We start from the raw sequence: 23,222 nt of genomic DNA on the forward strand, positions 1-23,222 counted from the left end.
AAATAACCCCAATATTATTTCATTGATTTTCTTTTTTCTTTTCATGTCAACAAAACCATTTTGCTTGAAACTTGAAACTTCATCAACCAACAAACAGGGCCAAGTGAGTAAATAAACATAAGTTTTTAGTATTATTGTTTTCCCTATTTGGACATTTTTGTCATATAAAAATATTGAAGTTTGAATTTTTCTCAAAAACAATTATCACATTACTTTTATTAATCTGCAATTTAATATATTTCTGTTATGTTAGTCAATTATAAATGTCTAATTTTTGTTATCAACAGATTATGTTTTGGGATTGAATTTGAAGTTGGAGCTTCTTGGAGAAATGTCAGAATCAGAGCTAGAAGACGCTCTGATAGAGGTGAGCTAATATCTGTTTAGATTTTTTATGTCTATTTGTGTCTATTTTAACCTTTGACTCATATGTGTGTTTTTCAATCCAGCTCCTCAGGAAATATAATCTGCCGCCACAGTTTACTCTGAAAAACGTTTCTTCCAATCCATGAAATCAGCGATGGAATCAAATTCTGGATAATTCATCTGTAACTTTGTTTCCTTTCCCTGGAATAACATGAAGTTAATTTTATGTACTAATTTCATAATTCTGGGATGTTGTCATTTTACAGATTTGATTTTCTTTTGCTTGATATTTTAACATGGTTTTGTTCACCAATAATTCAATTTAGATTTCTTTTATTTTCATAAATCATTTATGTATATTTCTTCTGTGATTTTGCTGCTTTTAAATAAAGTTTTGGGTATCAATGAATTGGTTACTTTTATCGAAAAAAATGATCTTAGACGAAATTCTGAAAATCTTGAAAAAAAAAATTCTGAAAAATAAAATCCCAGTTATGTGGTTGTATGCACAAATCCCAAGTCATTAATGAAAACAAACGTATAAAGAAGTAAAACTTAGATCAGTGTGACTCCATGTTGCTTCCTTGGTTATTATAATTTTAAATACAGCCTTATAACCATATAAATTCAAGAAATCTTCATGGCAATGGAGAGAAGCAAATGTATATATTTATATATACTGGGAAGAAAAGAGGAAGCAAGCATTACAGGATGGCTCCTGTAGCAGGGAATCGGCTCCAGTCTCAACTCGAGATGTCGGATCTTATTGCATTGGACATTTTTCTAGCAGTTCTTAAAACCATGAAACATGATTCCATCAACCAGCGTCACTGCGTTTAAACTGCTTTGTAATTTGTTTTAAACTTGTCCGTGTAGCAGGAAGAAGCCTGCCCCAATATTCAGAACGCCTGGCCCCCTAATCGCCTCGTGATTGTTGGAGAGTGTAAAGGGAGACTCTCTCACCTGGTTGCTTATGCTGGCATTTGGTCACACGCTGTTGGGAAGGTCGCTTGGAAAGCATGCAGGTCTTAAGCTCTAACATCACTAAGTAATGTTTCTCCTTCTGCATAAGACCTACAAATTCAGAGTTTGACTTGAATTGTTTAAATCTAGAAACCACTGGAAGTCTCCTGCTTGGTACTGGGGTGTGGCTGTAATTCACCCTCCCCAGTGCAGTTTTCACATAAAACGGGTATGTATTGTTTTATTGCACCCATACAGCTCCATAACACCAAAAATAACAATTATTTATATATAGAACATATTGGAAAGCTGATCCTCCTGCTATGGGCTGGAAAGGATCCTCTGGTTTGGGGTGAAATCATCCAGCTCTGGTAGGTGACGATGGTTTCCTCTGGCTTCCATCTTCTGTAAATCACCTACTAACCTTTTCATCTGATTCCAGCCGTGACACTGCTGCAGCTCACTGGAGACCCTGCTGTTTTGTTTCACTGTTTTGTTTTGTTCTATTGTTTGATTTTTGAACTATTTGTTTTGTTTAGTTGCTTAGTTTTGGGTTTTCTTTGGTTTAAATTTACTTTGGAACATTCTATTGTTTTGTGTGGCCTCCAGCCTTGCTGCAGGTAGCAGCCATGAATTCTTTTAGACTATTCTATTAAAGCATTGATTTTTAATTGGTTATGTTGGATGTAACCTAATTTTAGTCTGTGGCCAAGTTTAAATTGTATTTGTTTTTTTTTGTATTTGCTTGTTTAACCCCACCCTTTTGTCTCCAGGCTGAGAGCTGACGGTAGTGGGAGGGGCCTCCTGGGAGACTGGAACTGTGTCGTGCGAGTGGCCGGTGTTGGGATTTCTTCACGATTGAATGCCTGTTCACCAGTGTTTGGGGTGATTTATTTTGGATTTATACATTTATTTTAGGAACCAGTTCCCATTTGGACCGCCCTCCCCCTGCTGGTAGGCCTCAGTACTGTACACTCCCTTCCCATTGTGTTGCTTATGTTGTGATCCTTTTGCATGAAACAATAAAATGTAATTCATTTTTTTGGAAAAGTCTTGTTCTCCTTGGTCACGAACCTCGAGCCTACTGGCAGTCTAATTCCTTGGGTGCAATTCCCAAGGTGGTGTTGACAACTTCTGGTTACCCTGCTGTGAGGGGCAGAGTAGCAGATCCCTACCTTAGTGTCGCCACATCCGTATGATTTCATTTGTTTTACTTTTGTGTAGCCAGGTTGTTGTGTTAGATCTCAATGGGGTTTTACCTGCTTAAATACAGGAAATAAATAAAGCATTAACTTGAGCATATGCATTAACTGGATGTATCATAGCAAAGTCCCACAGTCCACACTTGTGGATCATTGCTCTTTGAAAATGTAAAATTTTAATGCCACCTTAAACATAAAGATGGCATTCAAACGACACAAATTTAAAATACTAGTAACGTCATGCCTTCGAATACTAAAGATTATTTTCTCTTTTTTAAACTACAGTTGTGTAGACACGCACTTGGCACATTCTCTATGCTGCAGATCTGACACGATAAATTCACATCACACATTTAACTTTGCACAAATTACAAACTGAGATTTTTTTATTAGGACCACTAAAGTAAACTAAGTGATCAAACCAAAGCTGAATCAGTGTGTAAAACAGACATAAAACCAGCTTGTTTTTCACATATCTAACATAAGTGTCAAAATAAATCAAAGCCATTAGAAATTATTTTTAGAGTATATTCTAACGTAAAAACAAAGCTTTGATACAAACTGAAGTTAAAAAGATTTTCCCCAATCAGTGATTCTGTAAACTGCTACAGTTAGATTTATGAAAGTAAAACTCAAAAGCAAATTTGTTTATTGTGAAGACAATACAACACAACTACTTCTGTTCATTAGTCATTTATTTCCAGCTGCACTTTTGGTCTCTTAACTTGATCAGTTTGCTGCTGATCAGGTTGCACACAACAGCCTGAAAACTAGCATCAGTCATACTGGAAAAGTTTTATACAATGAATGTCATGAAAACAAAGTTACAATAATTAGTCATAAACAAAAAGATTTGATAAATATGTAGTTTAGATTCAGATCCTGTCATGAAGATCTGCTTCATTCCATCTGATTTTGCCTGAGATTTTTGTTAAAGCTACTGACACATAAATATCAATTATTGATTGATTTTCTGCGTCTTAGTTTATGCCTGTGCATCTATGGAAATACAAATACAAACATCCACCTCCTCTTTAAAATACGATTTTTACCCCCACAAAACAAACCTATACTTTTTATAAAGTGCCGATTGGTATTCCGGTCAGTGAAAAAAAGTTTTGTTTACATGAAGAATGTAGTTTGTCAGGATGTTCAATGTGAAAAACAAGGAAATGCTGGCTAAACTCAGATTTATGCTGAGATAATCTGCATAGATTTGACTTTGACCATATCAGCTTGTTTGTTCATCCAACCAATGATGATTGGAAGCTTTATTTAAAAATGTCCTGTTTCGTCTGTTTTCTGTTTCACCAACTACAGTTGTGCCATTTTTCTCTCTTTTTTTCTTTCTTATATTTCAGAGCTTTATTGTGTAAAAACAGATACCAAAAACATATTTGTGCTCAAACATTCTCAACATGCCACCCTGGTTTTGTACAGGCAGATGAGCCCAGTGATAATGTTGTCGCCAGTCTGCAATCTAGATTAAGATCAATATATTTGCACTTTTTCTCACGATATAAAATGTGATTGCCATTTTCTCACTTTCTCCTACAGTTTATTATTTATTTTGGTTACCTTCAAGATGATACAATTCCGACACCATAAATTTGAGCATTCTGACAATTTTGCTCAAAGTTTCATGTTTGTGTCACATTCACCTGTAAAACTGCAGGATAATCTGAATATTTCTACGAATGACTGGACTCTGACTCTTCTGACATCTTCAGACAAAATAAAAGAGGATCATCTCCTGTGCTGCTGACCACCTGCTTACATGACTTTTTAGTCTCACAAATTGTAATATTGGCAAGTGACTTGATAAAACAACCTTAATGCAAAATGAATTCCTATGAACTCTGGTGGAGTGAAACACTGGTGCATCAAGTGACACATGCATGGTTTGCTGTGTGACACCTTTTGTTTTAAAACTATGTTCATCTTCATTCTTGTCCTGTCAGGTATATCGGTGGTTAAAAGCAACTCTTCCATGAATGGCACACCCTCCTGAAATACCTTTAAACATGCAGAGCATCTCAATACTTTGTTAATGTGTGCCTTGCAAGGCACACAGGCACACAGGTTATTAGCTTGTATAATTTGTGAAATACATTCATAGTGTTTGGCTTTAGAAGACATTATCTGGATACTTTAATTTATCTCAAGCTTTCACTGATGGATTTCAGGCTGATCCTGTTTGGGCTCACAGGTTTGTGTCTGTTTTCTTATTTTGGCTTCTTAGTCTTTTTTTCTTCTACACATTTTTGCACAGTGGGAAACTGAGACAGAGAGGCAAAGCAAGAAAAAGGCTGAAATCAAATTCTGTGTTAAAAATGGACAAGCACATTTTATTCTGGCTTCAATAATTGTTTTTCTTTTAGTCGTTTTTACACTACGGGAAACAGACAGAGAGGCAAGTAAAACAAAAGTTAAAACTCAGTTATATGTTGAAAATGTTCAGGTAAACTCTGGATATGTCATCAGCACTTTCACCTGAACACCAGGAAGTCCAAGCTTCAAATCCCACCAGGTTCCTGCCTACATGTTCAGTCTGTCTTTCTTAAACAGCTTTAATGGACGAGATATTTACCCAGGATTAACTCAGCCAAACCCAGACATGAACAAAAACAGACAACTGGGCTTTGTTTCCTAATTCTTTGACCTTAAATCTGATTCAAAATATCCTAAACTTTTTAATCCATTAGAATTACCAGTATTGTTCTAAAATTTTTAAATTCTGATTATATTCAGAAATTTGCATGTATTTCCATACCATTATTTGAGAGTTGCTCTTTCAAACCCATTTCATGGGCTTACAAGACAAAAGGTCTTGTTTTGAATTATTGCTGTAATATTTCCAACTAAACTTCTTCACAATGCTACTTTGTGAAGTGCACCACTCCCTCTTGTCATAAAACACCTAAACTGTTCTGCATTTTTCAAGCTTCTCCCCTATTTATCCAAATGTAACAGAGACATAATGGAAAACACTTCAGTTATCTCTAAAGATGAAGATATTTGTTCCTGTGTGTTTTAAGATTGTAATCTTGCTTCTTTGTTTATTTATCCAGTGTTGGTAAGTGACTCATTTCACCGAGGAAAATCGAAAGCAGATGTATCCAGTATCTTTTAAAGGTCTTTAGCTTTTGTTGTGAAGCTCATATCCACATTTTGTTGCAGATCACCTTTTACTCTAGGAGACAAACCTTGTTTCCCTCCTAACTTGTGAGGGCTAACTATTCAAATGATGCTGATACTTGTTTAATTTGAAGATGAACTGGGCACTGGAAATGTTACTAGATGAACCAGATTTGTTCATTCTGTTTCGACTGACTTGTTGAACAAACAGACTTGTCTTTACATCACCTCAGTGTTTTTGCTTTGATAGGGGTGTGCAGTTGATGTGAAAACGATGTGCTCTAACCTGTTTTGTTTGACTTATTCCTAGAAGTAGTTTCCATGTGTTGTTCTCCCTCAGTCCTTTCCTCATTTACCCCACTAGTATTTGCATTTGTACATCTTTAAGAAATCTTAATTAGTTTTATTTTTTATTAAGCAAAATTAAATGGAAAGCTGTTTCTCTGACTCTTCAACCACAATCAGTCACATTCTGAGTAAGTGCAAGATTTATTTTTCCCTTTAGAATAATTTCTTATGTTTTAATATGTTTTAAAGGAGGGTTGGGGCCATGGAGTAGAAAATGGACCATGCAAAAAGTGGACTTCAGTAAAAATGGGAACAATTTGAAGAGACAGACCACCAATCTTGAAATCAAGGCATCCAGAGCCTGTGCTCTGCAACATCTAGATGTGTTCCAAGTCAAACAATAATGTAACAAAGATGTGCTCTAACCTGTTTTTCCTGAATGATATGACATTTCCCAGAAACTGTTTCTCTGTGCCATCCTTCCTAAGTGCTTTCATTTTTATTTTTTATGATGGAACATTAATGAGCTTATTCTTTGACCACATTCAATCACATCTTTGGAGCAAGTACTTGTGTTTACTAAAAGTTAAAAGATTTCTGACATACTGTCATGGCCAAAAGTTTTGTGAATGATTCAATTGTTAATATTTACAAAGTCTACTGCTTCCGTTTTTATAATGGCAATTTGCATATACTCCAGAATGTTATAAAGAGTGATCAGCTTAACAGCAATTAATTGCAAAGTCAGTATTTGCCTACGTGGGGTCACCCTGGACAGGTCACCAATCTGTCACAGGGCAACACAGAGACAAACAACCATGCACACACACGCTCACACCTAGGGAGAATTTAGAGAGACCAATTAACCTGACTGCAGTGTTTTTGGACTGTGGGAGGAAACCGGAGTACCCAGAGAGAACCCATGTATGCACAGGGAGAACATGCAAACTCCATGCAGAAAGACCCCGGGGCCGGGAATCGAACCTAGAGTGGGCTCTCCTGTGCCGAGTCGAGTTGAGAAAATTTTATCAAATGCATTGACAGATCAGTTGACCAGATCCATAATTAGTAGATTTGGAGGATGTGCAAAGAAAGGGTCCAAAAATATAGAAAATTACTGGACAAAAACAGAGCAAGCAGGGCAGGAATGGGCAGGGAGGGAGCAGAGGAAAGAAGCGTCCGCTTTCACTGAGAGCAAGAGAGGAGAAACATGCAGGCAGAGCATCAAAATTCTCTGTGCCTTGCAGCTCTGATGCTTATTATCAGCTTGTCTTGTGAAATGCATCACCAATGTTTGGATTTAGAAGATGTCTGGATACTTTATTTTATCTCAACCTTTCACTGATGGATTAGAGGCTGATTTGTTTGGACTCAGATTTGTGTCTGTTTACTTATTCTGACTTACATATTTTCTTTTTGTTATTATTGCACAATGGAAAACTGAGACTGAGAGGCAAAGTAAGACAAAGGTTAATGTCAGGTTCTGTGCTAAAAATGTGCATGTATAATGTGGATATGTTATCATTTTAACACCTCAATTCAAGGAAGTCCTGGTTTCATATCCCACCAGGGACCTGATCGCATATTCTGCCTGTTTTTGTCTAGCTTTCTCCCTCAGCCTTGATGGACAGGATGTCTTTCAAGATAAACTCAAGTCATAACTAGACATGAACATGTGCTGACCGTAACCCTAAACTAGTTGTTTTTCCTGACTGTTTGACACTAAACCTTAACAAACATTTTCAAAACTTCTAGATTCATTAGGATTACCAATGTTGTTCATAGATCCTTAAATTCTGATTATATGGTGACGTTAGCAAACATTTCCATAGAATTTCTCTTTCAACAATAGAGTAAAATCTTTTTGGGTAGCAATGTGATCCCAGTATGTTGTCTTCCACTATTGCTGCAATAATAATCATTATTGATTAAATTATGCTTCCATTATGCAATATTTTGTGAAGTGCACCAGTCCCTCTTGTTGCAAAACACCCAAACTGAAATGTTAAAAACACTAAAACATTAAAACTGACTATTTTTAGGATTTTGAACCTTAATTATTCAAATATGACAAAAAGTATTATGAAAAACATTTTATTTAACACTAAACATGACTAAATGGTTAAAGTCAATGATGGTAATGGACTTGTTTCCTTGAGTTGGGGAACATTTGCAGCTGTATTCAGAACTTTTACGATGTCTTTGGCAGGAGAAAAAGTTTGGGAAACGCTGCTGTAATTCAATGCTGTTAAAGTTTAATGGGTTTTATTTCAGGCGCCCTGCTCAGTGTTGCTAGCGCCCAAAGCCATCAGTACTACTTTGTGAACACGTTGCTAACATGGACAGAAGCTCAGAGTGTCTGCAGACGGGACTACACTGATCTGGCCACCATTGAAAGCACAGCTGATGTTGATGCCTTTCTAAGTACCACCTCTGGTTATACAGGTGAGTTTTTAATTTGCACAGGGTAGACAACACAAGTATAAACATGTGCAGTTCAAACCCCACAGTCCTTTTTATTAGTGAAAGTCTTATATGTGACTATTAACATGCTTATCTGCAGCTTTTTAATATCAGACATGTTTTTTCATTTAGGCAAGGCATGGATCGGTCTCTATGACGACACAATAAACAGCTGGACATGGTCCCTAAATGACAGCAGCTTCTATGCTGGAGAAAATTTATTCAGGAACTGGCAACCTGGCCAACCCGACGATTATCTTGGACAGCAGCATTGTGTTCAGTTTAATGGTTCTGGAGGCCAATGGGATGACACTCGGTGCTTGGATACACTGCAGTTTGTTTGCTATAATGGTAAGTTTTGCATAATATAAATGAAGATAAAATAAAGATGATTTTCTTTTAGTTTTCTTATTCTACATTTCTTAACATATTTACAGGTGCAGTAGGTGGATCACCATCCTATGTTGTCAGTAATATTTCATTAAACTGGACTGAAGCTCAGAAATTCTGCCGGGAGAATTATGTTGATCTGGCCAGGTAATAAGATTATATGCTACATCAAACACTGTATTAATACCTAACAATGGTTCATTAGTTTTTCTGACATTATACTCTGGGCTTTTGCTTTGGCTGATGTATTGTCTTTGATCTTTTCATAGATATGTTTTCTTTTTGTAGACTTTGTCCTGATTTGTTTTGACATTAAACCTTGTGCACAACTATCTTCCATTTACTTCCTGTTGCTTCTATTGCTGAGTTATGCAAGTTGTATTCCTGTATTTCTAGTTCCTCTTATCTTTTGTCATGCTTTGCTCCCCTTTACTATCTATCAGTCATTCTATGTTTTTCCTCGTACTGATCCATCATTGTTTAACATTCAGTTATAACAGCCCCAGTATGTTGGGAAAGTGAACTCTGTTATCCACAATGTAATTTCCATTTCTGCTTTTCCAGTGTTACATTTTCACTCCCTGTGAGAATTTTATGTTTTATGTCAGTTTCATTTACATGGTGGTGCTTGGTGTAGTACAGATGTAGCCTCCCCTTAAACAAAGATTATTATCCTTGAAGCAGCTACCCAGGATTTGAATCCCGACCTCATAACCTCTGGTTCCTGCATTTCCTCTTTCTCCCCTTTTCTTCTATTTCCTGTCTGATCACTTTGAAGAAGGGCTAAAATCAAAAACTGCATGGTCTGACATTTATCATTTCTTAATAAAAGCAGCACTTGTCAAACAATTGATGTAAAACAGTCACTTTTGTTTATTCCTTGATGTACTTCTTTAGTCTTGGTCAGTCTGTATTTCTCCAATATTTTAACAAATTAATAGAAAAATCCTTACTACACAAATGTTAATTTTCTATAATTTCTTGTAAAATGTGAATATGGTAACTTGTTTTAAAATCTATTTTATTCATCAATTAGCACATATTAAACAAACATTACAAACAAAAATGTATTGATCCACAAAACAAATAACCAGAAAAGGTTATAAGGAAAAATAACAGCAACAAAAATAAAATACACAAAAAATCTAAACAAAAACAAAAAAATAGGTATACATTAAAATGGTTATATTCAGAATAAAGACAAAACCAAATGTCATAGTAAAAGTAATGAAATCATTTACATGGGTTAGTATATACATTTTTGCCATTAAACATTTTTTTTATATTTATTGACTAACCTTGGGTCACAGATATTTTGGGTAGAATTATGAGAGAAAAAAATAAATGCATAAATAGAGTATATGTCAGAACAAAGAACAAATAAAGGATCACTAAAGAATATGGCACCTTGTAACAACTGATTTCAATTAAACTGTGTTGATACTGCAATACAGCTTTGGAAATATTAAGAGACCACTTAAAACTATCAGTTTCTCTGATTGTATTTTTATGGGTATATATTTAGTAAAATGAACATTGTTCTATGAACTACTGACATGTCTTTCTCAGAAGTTTCAGAAAATGAGAAATGGTAAAAATAAGAAAAAAGATGCAAGGCTTTCAGACCTCAAACAATGGAAAGAAAGAAGTTTATATTCATTTAGAAACAGCAATACTAGCATTTTAACTTATGAAGAGTTCAGAAAACAATATTTGGGATACCAAGAAGGTTTTCAATGGGGTTCAGTGCAGTGGCCTCTTAAGTTTATCTAGAGCGGTATGCTGTGAGCAAGGCTAACATTGTTTGCAACATTACATTTTACTTGACTTGTTGATTGTTGTTGAAGTTCTGAGACATGCCTCTTACTAATTTCAGTGATGTTATAAAAGATCCAAAACAGATACAAACAATAAATGTCTACATATGGTTTATTATAATTGAATTGTTGCATTTTTTTTCATTCCCAGTGTACGAAATCAGACCGAAAATGACATAATCAAAAACCTAACAGATGGCAAGACTGTTTGGATTGGACTGTATCGGGAAAAGCTGTGGTCTGATGGCAGCACCTCTCTGTTTCGATACTGGGCGGATGGTGAGCCCAATGGTCCCTCTGGTGATCAGTGTGTTGCTGGATCATTTAGTGACTCTGGAAGATGGTCGGATGAAAGCTGCAGCCTGAGTTTGCCATTCATCTGTTACAGACAAGGTGATATATCTTATTTTTACTTTTTCTGCAGGAATAAATGATCAATTTTATGAAAAGTGTAACTGAGGAAGTCATTTTGTGCAGGTCACCAAGCAGTTGGCTCTAAGCATACATTTGCTCTCAGTCAGCTGGTTGCCTTGACAGCAGTTGGCCATTATAATAACATATCAGGAAAAGCTAACTATTTCTTCTTGGTAGTGTTTTTTTGGGGGGATGGGGGACTACATTTCACATCAAAGATTTAAGAACATCCATCCATCCATCCATCCATCCATCCATCCATCCATCCATCCATCCATCCATCCATCCATCCATCCATCCATCCATCCATCCATCCATCCATCCATCCATCCATCCATCTTCTATACACCAACAGAAGTTTGATTTAATTGGATTTATGTTATGTTCTTTACATGTTCCCTTTATTTATCCCTGTTCCCTTTATTTATCCCTTTCGCTTTAATATTTGAGCCCGACCACCAGGCTAAGCATTTCTCGTTTATGTTTTTACTAAAATAATTTTAAAAAATATCTCAGCCACTTCTGACACCATGTCATAGATGGCTATATTTTATAAAGGACTCAAAGTGGACGTGTTGTGCAGCTTGTATAACTCATATTTATTACTTAGTGCAACTATTCAAGTACTGGATGTACAGTGCATGTTCATCAGTCTGCACCCGACTACGGAAGCCTAACTGTGACATATCACTACAAGCGGTGTATAAAGATGACATACATTATATATTTACTGCATAAAATAGATCAGTGTTACTCAAACTGTGGTCCTCAGACCACTGGTGGTCCACGGGCGCCCCCTAGTGTTCAGCAACATATTGCATGTAGACGAAAGTCTATTTGCTGTGAATTAGCTTACCAAAGGATTGTGTTAAAAATAATAACGTAAAACAGTGGAAAGAAAACAACTCCAAGACTACTTGTTTGATCAGAGGAAGCGAAGTTACATTTGCTGAGTGTTGATGTCTAGCGACTGGATTCCGTTGAACAGCTCTATGCAGTGAGCAGAAGGACTCGTTATACTACTGAGAACTGTTTTTTATTGATAGAACTATTATTTACTTAATTTAACTGATTAAATACAATAAATAAACACAACTGATATATATGAAGTATTATTAAATACACAGTTTAAGCATTTTAGCTGACCGATTAACTGGTTTCCTCTCAGGCAGTCTCTTCTAATGACTTACCTTCACTTGCTGAAGGCGACTAGATTTTTAAGTTTTAGAAGATACAAACGTGAACAAATCCAAGCTAAATATTGTTCTATGTTTCTTCTTCTGCTTCAAGACTATGTCAGGTTAGCTGGTGCTGGAGCAACACGATGTTCTGGAAGAGTTGAAGTCTACCACAACAAAACCTGGGGAACGGTCTGTCATAATGGATGGAGCATGGCGGATGCTGAGGTGGTCTGTAGAGAGTTGGGCTGTGGACCAGCACTGACTGCTACCAGTTATGCTGGTTTTGGTCAAGGAACTGGACAAATCTGGCTTGATTATGTGTCGTGTTTGGGAAATGAAGCTTCACTTACACACTGTCGGCATCAAGGATTTGGGATCCATAGCTGTGGACACTGGGAGGATGCTGGTGTCATCTGCTCAGGTGAAACTGACAAATCTCTAATTAAATATGCTGATTGTTCAAAGGCTTAAAGGTTGTGTGAACCAGTAAAATAAAAGTCCAGAAATAGAAAATCACAGTCTGCATTTAGGATCATGTGAAGTTTTGTAACAACAAAATTACTTAGAGGTTTGCATTAGTTGCTGCAACATTTCTTTACCCTATGTTAACTTGGGTTATATTGTACAATTCTGATGTTGTAAATGAAATACCCATTGATGAAATATAATAGGTGAAGATAAAGAAATATTATGGAGGAATCCATTGTTTAATGAAACAGCAGAGAAAGTGCTCTCTGAGCTAAATTAGCATAGATCAGTGTTTCCTAACCCTAGTCCTCAAGCAACACTGTCCTGCATGTTTTAGGTGTTTTCTTACTTTAGCACATGGGATTTCAATTGACAAGTGTTTGCTGAATTGCAATCAGCTGATCAGGAGTATTAAAGCAGAACCATATCTTTGGTCCATGTAACTCCATCAGTCAAAAACATGGCTATTTCTCTAGAAAGAAACACATCTTATGTTCATAATTTTGAAATGTTTCAGAGAGGTAAGTCTTTGGAAAACCTAAGAGCCCACAGAAATGTTATGAGTTACAAGACTTTAAAGATGCACATTTAAATCCTAAACTACAGCTTGAAAAATTACTGATTTAGGAATTTAATGACAGAATCACCGTGTTGCTGATAAGTTTTTAGCCAGCCCACAACAGAGGATTTTAGCTATTCTAGAAATGCCCAACAAGGCTAATTTATGCTCAAAGGTTGGAGATGAAAATATCAAACTTATGAATAACAGGAGAGAAAACACAGCAGATGAATCAGATTAAATGTCAGCATTCCCCTCAATACTATTAATGACAGAGCAGCTACTTTCATTAATGTGGGATAGACAAACATGTACATCTTACCTTTTGTACATATGCAACAAGTTGGTTCAATAATGGAGCTCCAGACATATTTTGCGTAGTTTATAAATTTTCAGATAATTGAGCAATGTATCCATTTAAGTCATTTTATCCTGCTGAAAAAAAAACAAAACAAAAAAAAACAAACATTTTCTTATAAAATGTAGTTTTATATGTAAAATAACATTTTTTAGAAAATGTCTTTTTTTTTTACAAATAGAAAATAATTTTTTGGAGGTTTGACTGAATTTTATTGTAACTTAGGAAATTCAAATCCAAGCTAAATATTGTTCTATGTTATTTCTTCTGCTTCTAGACCAGGTCCGGTTAGTTGGTGATGGATCAACACAATGTTCTGGAAGAGTTGAAATCTACCACAACAATGTCTGGGGAACGGTCTGTGATGATGGATGGGACTTAACAGACGCTCATGTGGTCTGTAGACAGTTGGGCTGTGGAACATCACTGTCTGCTACCAGTAATGCCACCTTTGGTGAAGGAACAGGACAAATCTGGCTTGATGACGTGTCGTGTTTGGGCAATGAAGATTCACTCACAAAGTGTCAGAATCAAGGATTTGGGAACCATAACTGCACACATGGGAAAGATGCTGGTGTCATCTGTACAGGTGAAACTAACAAATATTTAAGTGAAACATATTTATTGTTTAAAGGCTTAAATGTTGGGTTATCCAGTCAAGGGCGGCGCTAGGAATCTTGGGCCCTATGACAAAAAATTAAATTAAATTAAAGACAAACTGTCATGAGGTGGGGGTTGAAGTGGTGAGGAGAGAACGCTGAGACCCAGGTTATGGTGATGATGATGAATTTAATGGTGAAAAATAAGCTCCACAGTCCATACAGGCAGCACGGCAGAGACTAGCACACAGCTAAGTACCGGTAGCAACTGATTCATCAGACTCGACGGGAGCAAGCACAAACCAGGACTTTACAGTTCAACTGGCGAGTGACAAACTACGACAAACGACAAGGACCCGACGAGGAACACAGACAACAGGAGGGTTTAAATACACACGGGGTAATCAAGGGAATGAGACACACCTGGGGAGCAATCAACGGGGAGGACAGGACAGAGACTCACAGGGAAACAGGACTGAACACAGAAAACTCAAATATAAACACACAAAAATACGGATCTTGACAGTACCCCCCCCTCAAGGGCGGATACCAGACGCCCACAAAAACAGAAAAGTCCAAAAACACAAAACAACCCAACAGGGTGGGCGGAGGGGCGACGGAAGGAGGGCAAGAGTCCATAGAAAAACAGTCCAACAAAAAACAACCCAACGGGGTGGGCGGAGGGGCGACGGAAGGGGCCAGAGTCCAGAAACAGTCCAAAACCAAAACAGGAAACTAAAACACGGAAAAACAGTCCGGGGGCCGACCACGGCACAGGAGGCGGTGCTCCCGCGGGAGATCCGGAGGGCGGCGACGTCGGAGGCAGAGACGTGGAGGCGGGTCCGACGGGCGGCGTCTCCGGCGCAGAAAGCCGAGACGTGGAGGCGGATCCGGCGGGCGGCGTCTCCGGCGCAGAAAGCCGAGACGTGGAGGCGGATCCGGCGGGCGGCGTCTCCGGCGCAGAAAGCCGAGACGTGGAGGCGGATCCGGCGGGCGGCGTCTCCGGCGCAGAAAGCCGAGACGTGGAGGCGGATCCGGCGGGCGGCGTCTCCGGCGCAGAAAGCCGAGACGTAGAGGTGGATCCGCCGGGCCGGCAGGAAGGCCGGCTGGGGTCTCGGGGGGAGCAGACTCAGGAAACTCGGGCGGAGCAGACTCAGGAAACTCGGGCGGAGCAGACTCAGGAAACTCGGGCGGAGCAGACTCAGGAAACTCGGGCGGAGCAGACTCAGGAAACTCGGGCGGAGCAGACTCAGGAAACTCGGGCGGAGCAGACTCAGGAAACTCGGGCGGAGCAGACTCGGGGAGCTCTGGCTCGGGGGAAGGCTGCGCTCCGGCAGCAGGCTCGGGGAGCTCTGGCTCGGGGGAAGGCTGCGCTCCGGCAGCAGGCTCGGGGAGCTTGGGCGGCTGCGCTCCAGCAGCAGACTCGGGGAGCTCGGGCGGCTGCGCTCCAGCAGCAGACTCGGGGAGCTCGGGCGGCTGCGCTCCAGCAGCAGACTCGGGGAGCTCGGGCGGCTGCGCTCCAGCAGCAGACTCGGGGAGCTCGGGCGGCTGCGCTCCAGCAGCAGGCTCGGGGAGCTCGGGCGGCTGCGCTCCGGCAGCAGACTCGGGGAGCTCGGGCGGCTGCGCTCCGGCAGCAGACTCGGGGAGCTCGGGCGGCTGCGCTCCGGCAGCAGACTCGGGGAGCTCGGGCGGCTGCGCTCCGGCAGCAGACTCGGGGAGCTCGGGAAGCTCGGGGGGCTCTGGAGCAGGCCATGCCACCAACCTTGCCGCTTGTCGCCCAGGCGCCAGCCTGGCTGCCTGAAACCCCAGCACCACGGGGACTGTGGCGACTGGAGACGGGCAGACGGAGCTGGCGGCTGGAGACGGGCAGACGGAGCTGGCGGCTGGAGACGGGCAGACGGAGGTGGCGGCTGGAGACGGGCAGACGGAGGTGGCGGCTGGAGACGGGCAGACGGAGGTGGCGGCTGGAGACGGGCAGACGGAGGTGGCGGCTGGAGACGGGCAGACGGAGGTGGCGGCTGGAGACGGGCAGACGGGCTTGGGAGGCAGAGGGTCGCCCGCCATGAAGGCCAGAGTAGTCTGGCGCTCCCACTCTGCCTCCAACAGGAGCTTCTCCAGCCCCAGATGCGGCAGTCGCGGGACCCAGTACTCCAGCTCCAACACCAACCGGGTTACCAAACCGAGCCGACGACTGGCAGAGTTCGGCTTGGCCATAACCTCCCCAAACTCCTTTAACGTCTCTTGCAGGGCGGCGACATCTCTATTAACCATCGGGTCCATAATTGGCAATCCTCACCGGTTTGGTGGTCGGGTCCTTCTGTCATGAGGTGGGGGTTGAAGTGGTGAGGAGAGAACGCTGAGACCCAGGTTATGGTGATGATGATGAATTTAATGGTGAAAAATAAGCTCCACAGTCCATACAGGCAGCACGGCAGAGACTAGCACACAGCTAAGTACCGGTAGCAACTGATTCATCAGACTCGACGGGAGCAAGCACAAACCAGGACTTTACAGTTCAACTGGCGAGTGACAAACTACGACAAACGACAAGGACCCGACGAGGAACACAGACAACAGGAGGGTTTAAATACACACGGGGTAATCAAGGGAATGAGACACACCTGGGGAGCAATCAACGGGGAGGACAGGACAGAGACTCACAGGGAAACAGGACTGAACACAGAAAACTCAAATATAAACACACAAAAATACGGATCTTGACACAAACTGGGTTACAAATTGAGACTCTTACCATTTTCTCTCTCTATTCTTTTTTTGAAAACCTGATTTTATCATTATTTTATTTGCAGCACACTAACTGCCACAGTCGCTCTTGTCTTCCACTCTCTGCTGCTCAACACCGTCACCATGTAGCTATAGGCAGGGATGAACCATTTCATCCAGGGGGTGTTCAGAGCTAATGTGTGCTTTTTGGTTTTTGAGGGGTAACATTTAATATTTTCTGGTAAAATCAATTTTAGAAATCAAAATATAATTCAATTTGTAATTGAAGGGGCCCCATTTTTTTCAATTTCTATGGGAAAAAAATTGTGGGAAATCTTGGAATTTTCCGAACTTTTCCCCCTTATATGGCGCCCCTGGGTCCAGTAAAGAAAAAGACCCTAAATAATAAATCTCTTCTGGATTCCAGATCACATTGTTTTGTTCAAATACATTTACTTAGTGGTTAACTGTTAACTTGTGTCAGTATTTTGCAAATCTGAGGTTCTAAATTCAATTATATATTCAGAATAAATGTCAAGATAAAATAAATCTATGAAGGAATTGAAGGTTAAATAAAACAACACATAAAGGGTCCCTAAAATAAATTTGTTTAGATTTTAAATATTTTTTTTTAATGTAGGAGTTTTTCAAATTTGAGTTTTAGAAAGATATGAATAGTAAGCCCAGTCATCCCCACAAAATGTTCTAATTTTGACTAAGACTAAATTGCAACCACAACCATATTGAGAAAAAATGAAAAATGTTCACAAATTTAAGAAAGAAAGTGAAATAAAAATAAAATTGACAGTTGTTTCTTTTTCCAATCTGTCCTCACTTTCCGTTTAGAAAACCTTTGGCTTTCCTTTTTTTTTTTTTTTTTTTTTTGGATGGGTTCCTTTAAGTTTGTTTTTTTTTTTCTATTTAAATGAGGTTGAATGAATTTGTGTTTAGGAGATTCAAACTAAATATTGTTCAATGTTTCTTCTTCTGCTTCTAGACCAGATCCGGTTAGCTGGTGATGGAGCAACACAATGTTCTGGAAGAGTTGAAGTCTACCACAACAGTGTCTGGGGAACGATCTGTGATGATGGATGGGACTTAACAGATGCTGAGTTGGTCTGTAAAGAGTTGGACTGTGGACCAGCACTGTCTGCTACCAGTAGTGCCACCTTTGGTGAAGGAACAGGACAAATCTGGCTTGATGACGTGTCGTGTCTCGGAAATGAAGATTCACTAACAGACTGTCAGCATCAAGGATTTGGGAACCATAACTGCACACATGGGAAAGATGCTGGTGTTGTCTGTTCAGGTGAAACTAACAAATATTTAATTAAATAAAGATATATCAAGGATTAAATGTTGTGTGAATCAGTAAAATAAAAGTCCCCAAATAGAAAATCACTTTCTGGATTCCAGATCATATTGTTTTGTCAAATACAATTATTTAGTAGTTTGCTTTAGTTGTGATCAATGTTAGAGATGAAAAAATCTAACTTGTTAACAAAAGGGGGGAACACAGCAGATCAATCAGACTAAATTCCAACATACACCAAATTACTAGGAATGACAGCAGAATAGATTTTATCTTTTGTACATATGTAACAATTTGGTTCAACAATTAAGCTCTAAACAGAGTTTTTGTTTAAAACCTTTTGTGGTGTTTTCTCAGATAACTGAATAGTGCACTCTTTTGACTCATTTTCACTTGTTAGTGGTGAGTGAATTTGTGTTTTAGGAAATGTATATCCAAGTTAAATATTGTTTTATGTTTCTTCTTCTGCTTCAAGACCAGATCCGGTTAGCTGGTGCTGGATCAACACAATGTTCTGGGAGAGTTGAAATCTACCACGACGGTGTCTGGGGAACGGTCTGCGATAGTGGATGGGATTTATCAGATGCCGAAGTGGTCTGTCGACAGTTGGGCTGTGGAACGGCGCTGGTTGCTACCAATTATGCTTTCTTCGGTGAAGGAACTGGACAAATCTGGCTTAATGACGTGTCGTGTTTGGGAAATGAAACTTCACTTACAAAGTGTCAGCATCAAAGATTTGGGTTCAATTACTGTGGACACTGGCAAGATGCTGGTGTCATCTGTACAGGTGAGGCTGACATTTATTTCTCAAAAAAATGTCTTTATAGAAAATATTTATCACTTAACATCTTTGTGCACCAGTGAGAGTTGTTTGAAGTTATCTAAGACACAGGTCCCAAAATGTAAATCACGTTTTTGGGATACATAACATTTAGTTCAGATAATTATTAATTTTATGGGTTGTTACACTATTTCTTTAACCACTATGTTAACTTGTGTTAGTTTTCTGCTACTTTGAAATGCAACTCTTACTTGCATTCCTGGTCATTCTAGCAGGAAACTGTGGATTTCTGTTTTTCTGGAGCAACAAGCCAGCCTGCAGGGAAGTCGAAATATGCAAGACTCAATAAATTGCTGTGGAATAAAAAAAATCTGCTTGATTGGCAGGAAAAAGTCAAGAATTAATAAGGGATAAATGTTAAGAAGGGTGCCAACTTGATGTTCTTGGCATTATGGTGGCAGCCCTCTTCTTGGGCTGCCTTATTGTGGTGGAGAGGTTTGAGTGTCTCAATGATCCTAGAAGCTATGCTGTCTCAGGCTTCATGGCCCTGGTAGGGTCACCAAGACAGACGAGTCCTACATTTTTATTAGACTCTGACACTGGTTATACAAGGACATGACAGCTTGGAGAAGGCGTTGGACCGTTTCCCTCAGGGGTCTTCTGGGGGGTTTTCTGGGAGTATGGGGTACTGGGCCCTTTGATACGGGCTCTCAGGTCCTTGTATGACCGGTGTCAGAGTCTAATAAAAATCTGTAAAATAAGGAAACTATAATGAAGAATGATCAACAAAACTGAACTCGAGCATACCTGATAAACTAAGAGGAACAGATAAACAGAAATAAACCAAACCAAACCACAAAAACAATATTGGCTCCAAATCAAGGATTTGGTGAATATTCTAACAAATATCTTAGGAGCATAAACTGGCTGTTAAAAACTGCACAGGTTTACAGGCTTGATATTTTTTAATTAGGCAGGGCTGGTGTTCTGAATATATGTGCTACCTTGTCAGATATTTCTGCCATAGCGCAAATAGATAGCTGTGTCTGTCGGTGCTACGTGTCTAAAACATTTTTATGATTTTTATGTTTTAGAAGATGGAAAAGTGAACAAATCCGAGTTAATATTGTTTTATGTTTGTTCTTCTTCAAGAGCGTATCCGGTTAGCTGGTGCTGGAGCAACACGATGTACTGGAAGAGTTGAAGTCTACCACAACAGTATCTGGGGAACAGTCTGTGATGATGGATGGAGCTTAACAGACGCTCATGTGGCCTGTAGACAGTTGGGCTGTGGACCAGCGCTGTCTGCTACCAGTAATGCCACCTTTGGTGAAGGAACAGGACAAATCTGGCTTGATGACGTGTCGTGTTTGGGAAATGAAACTTCACTTGCAGAATGTCAGCATCAAGGATTTGGGATCCATAACTGTGGACATGGGAAAGATGCTGGTGTCATCTGCTCAGGTGAAATTGACAAATATCTGATGAAATATGTTGATTGTTTAAAGGCTTAAATGTTGTGTGAACCAGTAAAATATAAGTCCCCAAATAGTAAATTGCTTTCTGGATTCAGGATCACATTAGGTTTTGTTCAAACACAATTATTTAGTAGATTGTTGTAGTTGTTACAAAATGTATTTAACCAATGTTAAATTGTGTTGGTATTCTGCAATTGTGAGGTTAGGGGATGAATTAATGCATAATGAAAGAATATAATCAAGAAAACCTGAATTAATAAGGGAATCCAATGTTTAATGAAACAGCTGATAAATGGGTTTCTAAGCTAAATTTATTTAGATTATTCTGCATTTGTCTTTTTTTCATTCAGGAGTTTGGCACATTTGGAGTTTTAGGAAGATATCAATATCTAACATGTAATTTTGGACTTAAGTGAGTGATATTCAACTTTAAAAAATGCTTTGGAATTTGTCCAAACTGCATAAAAATATTCACACAAGACAATATTGCAACCTGTACACCTTGTCCCTAGTGGGGTTGGGAGGTGCTGGTGCCTATTTCCAGCTAACGTTCTGGGCGAGGTGGGGTACATCCTGGACAGGTTGCCAGTCTGTCAACAGGACAAACAACCATGCACACACACACACTCACAAATAGGGAGAATAATTAACCTGACAGTCTGTCTTTGGACTGTGGGAGGAAACCAGAATACCTGGAAAGTACCCACACATGCACAGGGAGAACATGCAAACTCCATGCAGAAAGACCCCAGGCTGGGAATTGAACTCAGGACCTTCTTGCTACAGGGCAACACTGCTACCAACTGCACCACTGTGCAGCCCCAATATTGCAATCATTTTAATGGGTTGCTGTAAGTTTGATATTACAAAATTAGATGGCTAATTCTACCTGTTTACAATTGAAAACCAACAGAGTGCTGAAAAATACATTGAGGATTACCTTTGTTCTACCGAAAGAATGCCTTTTCACACTTCTTTGATCCATGTAACTCCATTCATCAAAAACATGCATATTTCTGTAGACTGAAGTACATCTTGATATGTAGAGGGTTTTAAAATCTTTTATAACGAGTCACAAGTATTTGAAAGCGCATATTAAATTCTAAATTATAAACATGAAAGAATAATGATTTAGGAATGTACTGAGACAGAATCCCCACGTTGCTGATAAGTTTTTAGCCAGCCCACAACAGAGGATTTTAGCTAATGTAGAAATGTCCAACACGGCTAAATTATGCTCAAAGGTTGGAGATGAAAATATCAAACTTATGAATAACAGGAGAGAAAACACAGCAGATGAATCAGATTAAATGTCAGCATTCCCCTCAATACTATTAATGACAGAGCAGCTACTTTCATTAATGTGGGATAGACAAACATGTACATCTTACCTTTTGTACATATGCAACAAGTTGGTTCAATAATGGAGCTCCAGACATATTTTGCATTGCTTCTAACTTTTTGCTTATTTTGTTCAGATAACTGAACAGTGTATCCATTTAAGTAAATGTATCTTGCTAGTGGTGACTGAATTTAATTGTGATGTAGGAAATTCAAATCCAAGCTAAATATTGTTCTATGTTTCTTCTTCTGCTTCAAGACTATGTCAGGTTAACTGGGGCTGGAGCAACACGATGTTCTGGAACAGTTGAAGTCTACCACAACGAAACCTGGGGAACGGTCTGTCATAATGGATGGAGCATGGCAGATGCTGAGGTGGTCTGTAGAGAGTTGGGCTGTGGACCAGCACTGACTGCTACCAGTTATGCTGGTTTTGGTCAAGGAACTGGACAAATCTGGCTTGATTATGTGTCGTGTTTGGGAAATGAAGCTTCACTTACACACTGTCGGCATCAAGGATTTGGGATCCATAGCTGTGGACACTGGGAGGATGCTGGTGTCATCTGCTCAGGTGAAACTGACAAATCTCTAATTAAATATGCTGATTGTTCAAAGGCTTACAGGTTGTGTGAACCAGTAACATAAAAGTCCAGAAGTAGAAAATCACAGTCTGCATTTAGGATCATGTGAAGTTTTGTTCTAACACAATTACTTAGAGGTTTGCATTAGTTGCTGCAACATTTCTTTACCCTATGTTAACTTGGGTTATATTGTACAATTCTGATGTTGTAAATGAAATACCCATTGATGAAATATAATAGGTGAAGATAAAGAAATATTATGGAGGAATCCATTGTTTAATGAAACAGCAGAGAAAGTGCTCTCTGAGCTAAATTAGCATAGATCAGTGTTTCCTAACCCTGGTCCTCAAGCAACACTGCCCTGCATGTTTTAGGTGTTTTCTTACTTTAGCACAGGGGATTTCAATTGACAAGTGTTTGCTGAATTGCAATCAGCTGATCAGGAGTATTAAAGCAGAAACATATCTTTGGTCCATGTAACTCCATCAGTCAAAAACATGGCTATTTCTCTAGAAAGAAACACATCTTATGTTCATAATTTTGAAATGTTTCAGAGAGGTAAGTCTTTGGAAAACCTAAGAGCCCACAGAAATGTTATGAGTTACAAGTCTTTAAAGATGCACATTTAAATCCTAAACTACAGCTTGAAAATTTACTGATTTAGGAATTTAATGACAGAATCACCGTGTTGCTGATAAGTTTTTAGCTAGCCCACAACAGAGGATTTTAGCTATTCTAGAAATGCCCAACAAGGCTAATTTATGCTCAAAGGTTGGAGATGAAAATATCAAACTTATGA

General features: G+C 39.3%; 1 protein-coding gene and 1 long non-coding RNA gene across 3 annotated transcripts in view; both read left to right on the forward strand.

Annotated features, from left to right (window-relative positions):
• Nucleotides 1–50: 50 nt before the first annotated feature.
• On the forward strand, nucleotides 51–854 carry LOC148154139 (uncharacterized). The gene is made up of 3 exons (XR_015766075.1): nucleotides 51–103; nucleotides 288–367; nucleotides 450–854. It is a non-coding gene; the product is annotated as an uncharacterized LOC148154139 (long non-coding RNA).
• Nucleotides 855–4,595: 3,741 nt separating this feature from the next.
• The window catches only part of LOC148154140 (uncharacterized), a 66,224-nt gene continuing 47,597 nt past the window's right edge, over nucleotides 4,596–23,222 (forward strand). For both annotated transcript variants that reach the window (XM_088015497.1, XM_088015498.1), the window contains exons 1-11: nucleotides 4,596–4,740; nucleotides 8,232–8,402; nucleotides 8,553–8,771; nucleotides 8,858–8,957; nucleotides 10,779–11,020; nucleotides 12,332–12,643; nucleotides 13,885–14,196; nucleotides 17,928–18,239; nucleotides 18,718–19,029; nucleotides 20,176–20,487; nucleotides 22,102–22,413. In XM_088015497.1, the coding sequence (XP_087871623.1) occupies nucleotides 4,707–4,740; nucleotides 8,232–8,402; nucleotides 8,553–8,771; nucleotides 8,858–8,957; nucleotides 10,779–11,020; nucleotides 12,332–12,643; nucleotides 13,885–14,196; nucleotides 17,928–18,239; nucleotides 18,718–19,029; nucleotides 20,176–20,487; nucleotides 22,102–22,413 (2,638 nt within the window). In that variant the 5' untranslated portion in view covers nucleotides 4,596–4,706. The remainder of the gene's footprint in view (nucleotides 4,741–8,231; nucleotides 8,403–8,552; nucleotides 8,772–8,857; nucleotides 8,958–10,778; nucleotides 11,021–12,331; nucleotides 12,644–13,884; nucleotides 14,197–17,927; nucleotides 18,240–18,717; nucleotides 19,030–20,175; nucleotides 20,488–22,101; nucleotides 22,414–23,222) is intronic.

Source organism: Poecilia mexicana, unplaced genomic scaffold (genome assembly GCF_051168715.1).
Source record: "Poecilia mexicana isolate PSO_F unplaced genomic scaffold, ASM5116871v1 scaffold_18, whole genome shotgun sequence".
NCBI classification, from domain to species: Eukaryota; Metazoa; Chordata; class Actinopteri; order Cyprinodontiformes; family Poeciliidae; genus Poecilia; species Poecilia mexicana.